This window comes from Enoplosus armatus, chromosome 18 (assembly GCF_043641665.1).
Source record: "Enoplosus armatus isolate fEnoArm2 chromosome 18, fEnoArm2.hap1, whole genome shotgun sequence".
NCBI lineage: Eukaryota > Metazoa > Chordata > Actinopteri > Centrarchiformes > Enoplosidae > Enoplosus > Enoplosus armatus.
Window position 1 is genome coordinate 7,745,406 of NC_092197.1, and position 6,505 is coordinate 7,751,910.

Sequence of the window (6,505 nt, forward strand, 5' to 3'; positions counted from 1 at the left end):
ATACAGCTGCAACAGGGACAGATAGGAAGAGGAGGAAGAGAAGGAGGAAGAGGAGAATGATTAGGAGGAGAAGGAGGTGGTGGTCAGAGCCCGGAAAGCAGACGAAGTTCTTGGGAGAAAGACGACACTGAATGGAGGTGACACATAATTTGGGGTGGGAGTGCTGAGTTGAAAGTGTTAGTGACTAAGTGAGGCATGAGAGGAGACGTGGCCGGTACAGGCAGGCGGAAAGAGAGACAGACAGAAAGGCAAGACTGTCCATTAGAGGTCAGTTTAATAATTGAGTTGAGCTTCGGTGTGAATAGTTTTTCCGAGTTGGAACTGAAATTCCCGTTAAGTAAATTAATTCGCTGATGCATGTGTGAGAAACAGAAATAGGTGCTACCGCTGATGATTGCAACAAGATATGACTTTTCATTCAGTCAAAAATGTTGTCACCTAATGGCGGCAGGTTGATATAGGCTGATGGACATTTATTGAACCATTAAATGATTCTATAAAAAAGGTAGTGAAAAAAGTTGGATTGTCCTTCTATGACTCTGCCAGACGGGCAAGATGGGTAAAGAGCCAAATGACTTAAACAGTAATTATCAGAGCCCTTTCACAAGGCGTCCCCACCCTGGCTGCTCTGATGGGTGGAGGGGTGTGTGTGTGTGTGTGTGTGTGTTAAGGGTTAAGGCTGTTTGGCTGATGAAATGTCGCTCCAGGACCTTGTGGTGGGAAAGCTGTGCCCTCCTCCCCTCCCTGTCTATGTGGCACATCCTCCTTAGATCCTCTCCACATTGTAATTAGGGGCCGGCCGCTAAGAGCTAGCGCTAGCTAGTGGCAGGCAAACAGTGGGAACAGAGGGGAGTGGTGCTCGTTGGGGCACCAGGCGAACAAACAGCAACAGCAGCACGTGTCCCATAGTTCCAGGAGTGGGTGGGATGGATCGAGAGCAAACGGATGGCAGTGGGTCCGCCAAGCCCTCCCAGTCAGACTCTTTTTCTCTCCCTCTTATCCACCCGGTGTTGTTCCAAGCTCTGCACTATTGTTTGCCTTGGCAGGCTGTTACAGGGAGGGGCCCCTCCGCTGGTGTTTGTGCAACCTGTTAGGGAACTTTTAGGGCCATCTGATCTCTCCCTTGCTCTCTCACTGGAGATTCTCTCACCTTTTACCCAGGCTATTACTTTTATGGATGTCGTACACGCGGCGTGAAATATAATAGAAAAAGGATATCGTTTCTGTCTTTGTAGAGGCAACATTAATCTGCAGAGGACACAACAGAATCAGTTTTAAGAAGTTTTAATGTGGTGTGTGTTACTTTTTATCGTACAGGATTAGTACTACACAGTAGGATCTATATGAAATCAATACAGATAGAATCCCCTTTCCTTTCATTATTCATTATTTCTATTTTAAATGAATTCATTTCATCAGCTGGCTCGCCCCCTGCAACTTTTCCTGTCGCTCTTTTGTTCCAGTTTTCCACTCGAGGTAGTTCGAGGTAGTTCTGTGGGCCTATATCCTATACCACCATCCCCCCTATAGACATTTTAATTATGTCCACACTGTATCAATGACATGAACATAGCAACAGTTACCTAGCAACAAGATCGACAAGAATAAACTACATGTAAGATTGGTATCCAAGTTGTATACCTGCAGGTGAACTAAGGGATTTTCTGAAATTGTGTTTTTTTTTTATTTTGTCCTCATCTGGTGTGATCTGCAGAAGTACAAAAGAGAAAGTAAGACACTTGGTCTGTCCTTGTGTGTGTGTGTGTGTGTGTGTGCGTGTAAGTCTGTGTGGCTGCAGCCCTGGCCCATTTAAAGCCAGTCAACAATGCAGCTGCGGTGAGCGGGCCCGCTTCAAAGTATTTATCTACACATGCCTCTAGTGACCACCAAGTGTGGACGGCTAAGTTTAAGCTCTATTCATAGATGTGAATGAATGAGCACCCTGCCAGAGGTTTTATCACTGTGACTGTAAACAACGGCACAGTGAATCAACAGGTAGGACCTCAGGCAGCCGTGGAATTAAGATTTTAAGAAAATTGAGAATAGATCATTTGTGTGTGCATCGAGCCTTATCGAGCTCTTAGTCACTGTGCTGTAAAGTGTGAAGAGGATAGACTGCAAATTAAGCATTTTGACAGGATACAGTATCACGAGAACAATCTGACCTCTTTTGTCGTTCTCTTCACTTCTCACCACATCCCAATCACACACTGTATTGTTGAAATGAGGGTATCAGCTTGCTTCGTGCTCATATCTGCTATAGACAAGACAACAGGGATGGACATTGCACACATTATTGCAGAAACTCCCGCTCACTTATCACCGAGTGTTGAACAGAAAAGGTCTCTGACTCTGTTTAATGTGTTATCAAGATGATGGGTTTCCCAAACTCACACAGTTGCAACACGTCCCTACAAGAAATCGTGATTGCACATTCAAGAATCAATATTACCCGATGTGATGTTTGCTCAAAGTGAGACATGCTGTATTTACCACTTGTTGCCTTTGCTGCACAGATGGCACACAAACAAGCATGCCTACAGTATATTTTAATAAAGCTAGACTGTCACTCATTGTGTTAACACTATCAGCTTTGGTTAAGAGCCTCCATCAACTCACTTATCAACGCTTTTTGAAAACCTGTCATTTAATGAATGGATGCATCAGTGACACTCCATTTCAAACTGTCACTCCTGTTGCACTCCTCTTTAAATCAGTGTTTTAGATCATGTTTCATTATTTGCTTTATGGCCTCATTGCCTTCCTGTTGGCACCTCCTCCTCAGGAGAATCCCCGCTGTAAAATCAAGTTCTGCTTCATTCCTGTGACAACTAAAATGTTTATGGTACTTTGTTTGCTGATGGAGCGAGAAACCAACCGCAACGATTTAAGAGAGTTGTCATTTGCTGCTTGGTGTCATTGTGAAAGTTCCTGTGAGCAATCATCAAATGCCAACAGGAAATAAAAGAGTGCTTTATTAGATTCATCACTGTATAACGTTCCCCAGGTATTTTCAGGTTTCTCAAAGACTCTTCTGTCCACAATAGCTTGTGGCTGTATTTTCTAATCCAAAACCAAGATGGCGCCCTTGTGTGATATCTCCTTGTTAATAGGTTAGTGAAGCTTTATTTATTAAGTCTCATTGAGATCAAAATCTTTTTTACAAGAGAGACCTGAGAACAAATTGTACATGAACCCGTATTTAAAAGCTTTATCTATGTGAAGGCTCTTTTTTATTATTCTATATTTTCTTACATAAGGAAGGAGATACGTCACCCCTTAATGTTTTTCGGTTAGGAAATAGAGGCGCAACTTGGGAAATGTGTCAAAAACATATTTTTTTATCGTATATAATTTTTGATTCAGATGGACAAAAAAGTCTTGAATGATTCTCAAAATACCTTTAAAAGTGTTAAATGACCTTCTGGGTTTTTGAAAGACTACCCGGGGTTTATCTTTCAGGACAACAGATGCTCTCTGACTTTAACTTAATGACATTACATGAGAGGCTCAACACTAGAGGCAAGATGTTTCGTAAAAATAACACTACAAGTGAGGATTAATGGAGGCTTTGAGAGCAAAATGTGTGTTCCACAGAATGATGTCTTTTTCAGTTTGACCTTCTCATTTAAGTGTCACTAAACAGTTAATTGTTGCTGCCTTCTATCTAGATAACTAACAGAGTCAGAGAGAGGAGAATGGTTCATCACAGAGAGGAGGACCTGATTGGGATCCCCTTCCCGAATCACAGCAGTGACGTCCTTTGCAGCCTCAATGAGCAGCGTCGTGACGGGCTGCTCTGCGATGTCATCCTTATCGTCCAGGACCAGGAGTACCGCACCCACCGCTCCGTTCTGGCCGCCTGCAGCCAGTACTTCAAGAAGCTCTTCACTGTGGCCACCACTGACGGCGGGGACCACCATCACACAGCGGCTGTGTACGAAATTGACTTTGTGGCTCCAGAGTCTCTCACGGCCATCCTGGAGTTCGCCTACACTTCCACTCTGACTGTGACGGCGTCCAATGTTAAAGAGATCCTGAACGCAGCTCAGATGCTGGAGATTCCCTGCATCATCAATGTTTGCCTGGAAATCATGGACAGTGGGGGTGGAGGTGGTGGAGGAGGGAGAGTGGAGGAGGGAGAAGAGGATGAAGAGGAGGAGGAGGAGGATGAGGAGGAGGAAGAAGAAGAGGAGGACGAAGAGGAGGACGTGGGGTCGAGAAAGGACGAGCAGGAGGAGGAGGAGGACAACGTCAGCGAGAGGTCACTGCAGTCGTCAGAGAGCAGGGGGGAGCGGACGCCTCCGGGGACGGAGGACTCGCCGCCTCCCAGTACCTCCAACTACCACCAGCAGTTTGACCTGCACAGAGAGTCGTCCCAATCGCAGTCTCCAGACACCATGAGAGGAAAACAGGTAAATATTCACTGGCTATTTAGTTGTTTCTGTTACTAATCTTGTATTTTCAAGGCAGAAAATATGACTTCCTAAATTCAAAAGGCTGATGATGCTGTCTTGTGTTGCAGGAGAGTATGGAGAGCCGGGCTTTGAAGGATTTCTCCATTGAGTCGCTCCTCCAAGAGGGGCTGTACCCCCGTATGTCAACACTGGACAGGAGGGCCAACTTCTCTCCTCTCCTCCCAGGCTTCTACCCCTCCATGTGGGCCGCCGAGTTCCCGGCCTTCCCCAAGCAGTTCCTGGACCCCAGCCATCACCAGCACCCGCACACAGGAGCCTCACCACAAACCAGGCTCCCCCACGCCTTCCCCAACTCTGCACCACTTGAGGCCTCCAGGCCCCTCGATCTAGCTGTGAAAAGAGAGATCATAAAGGAGGAGATGAAAGAGGAAGTTCCGCTCAGTCTGCTCCACGGCAACTTCCTGAAGGACTTTGTCAGCTCAGGACTGGGCAATACCATGAACACCGGGTCAGTGCCGTCAGAGGGTCATGCTCTGGGTCCAATAAAGGATGAAGCTGACTTCCGGTCCTACCTGAGCTTCCTGAGCTCCGCGTCCCACCTGGGGGCGCTGTTCCCGCCCTGGCAGCTGGAGGAGGAGAGGAAGATGAAGCCCAAAGCATCGCAGCAGTGTCCAATCTGCAACAAGGTCATCCAAGGAGCTGGGAAACTGCCGCGACACATGAGGACGCATACGGGAGAGAAACCGTACATGTGTACTATCTGTGAAGTGCGATTCACCAGGTATGTGAAGCAGCACTTCTTATCATCATCACTTAGAGTTACTTATAAGAGTTTCATATCAATAAGCCACACAGAGATCACTTCAAGAACTTCCTCTGTGTGTGCATTTTGACTTCAAAGCACGAGGTTATGTAAAACAGCAGGGTTAACGGAAAAGTACCCCATGCTCTTTTCACTGAGGTTAATCTGTTTTTATGAAATCTGAATATCAAAGAGCTGAAAGTGGAAAGCCCCCTCCGCTGGTTTCTTTGCATTAGTGATATCTCTCTCACCTACTTCCTCCTGCCTTGGCACATTTTCCACCTGTATTTCAGAGCAGGGTTACGTTGTCAGTGGAGACAAATCATCTTTACTGGCTTTTAAACTTTTACTAGACAACATCTAAAAGAGAAAATTAATGCAGTGTTGTAATTCATGTGTTAACCTTTCCGCCCACAACGTACTGTATGAAAACATGTGGTTTTGTTGTTTTCTCAGACAAGACAAACTCAAGATCCACATGAGGAAGCACACAGGTGAGCGCCCCTACATCTGCCTCCACTGCAACTCCAAGTTCGTCCACAACTACGACCTGAAGAACCACCTGCGTATCCACACGGGGGTCCGTCCATACCAGTGCGAGCACTGCTACAAAAGTTTCACACGGTCCGACCACCTACATCGGCACATCAAGAGGCAGAGCTGCCGCATCTCCCGCCCCCGACGAGGACGGAAGCCAGCTGCTTGGCGGTCCACGCCCACCAGCAACTTCCTGTGCCCCCCCACTGCTGCCACCAACCGGTTTGAGGAGAATGGGTTAAGCCCTGCATACCAGGGAGTCAAGGGTCACGGACTTGGGGAGATGCTCGGCCTCGGCAACAGGGGCCTGGGATTTAAGAGTGGGGAAGGTGCGGGCCGGGAGAGCAGGGAGGAACGGCGAGCAGAGGGGAAGCATGTCGCAGAGGAGGAGAAGGCAGGAGCAGGGAGGCAGAGGGGAGTGTTTGCCTTCGCTCTGGCTGGAGAAGAAGTGCTTACCCACTCTCCATTTTATGCTGCGACCTCTGACCCCTGGACCATGAGACTGGAGCGTGCTCCGCCCATCCCTGAGCCGGCCAAATGAACTGTGGTCTGTAGAAGAAAAAAAGACAAGAAAGAAAGTCTCTTTAATCTCTGTTCTGGTCCACGAAGCTAAAGCACCTTTTTAAAAAGTGAAAAAGTGAGATCAATGAACCTTTTGAAGCCTGCTGATGTGGCAGTAGTTAAAACAGACTTTTTTTTTTTTTTTTTTCTGAAAACACAGTCTAATTAAATAATTTCACAGATGTCA

General features: G+C 46.7%; 1 protein-coding gene across 1 annotated transcript; it reads left to right on the top strand.

Annotated features, from left to right (window-relative positions):
* The first annotated feature begins 3,698 nt into the window (after window positions 1-3,698).
* LOC139301764 (zinc finger and BTB domain-containing protein 7C) lies at window positions 3,699-6,298 on the top strand. Its single transcript, XM_070925232.1, has 3 exons — window positions 3,699-4,415; window positions 4,526-5,199; window positions 5,677-6,298. Exons 1-3 carry the CDS (start codon window positions 3,699-3,701, stop codon window positions 6,296-6,298), a joined length of 2,013 nt encoding a protein of 670 aa, XP_070781333.1.
* The last annotated feature ends 207 nt before the right edge of the window (window positions 6,299-6,505 follow it).

What these genes read in the sequence shown, in the direction of transcription:
- LOC139301764 (XM_070925232.1), top strand. Translation starts at nt 3,699, where the DNA reads ATGGTTCATCACAGAGAGGAGGACCTGATTGGGATCCCCTTCCCGAAT. An exon ending in ACACCATGAGAGGAAAACAG is followed by an intron (nt 4,416 to 4,525) that starts GTAAATATTCAC and finishes CTTGTGTTGCAG; the next exon opens with GAGAGTATGGAGAGCCGGGC. An exon ending in TGTGAAGTGCGATTCACCAG is followed by an intron (nt 5,200 to 5,676) that starts GTATGTGAAGCA and finishes TTGTTTTCTCAG; the next exon opens with ACAAGACAAACTCAAGATCC.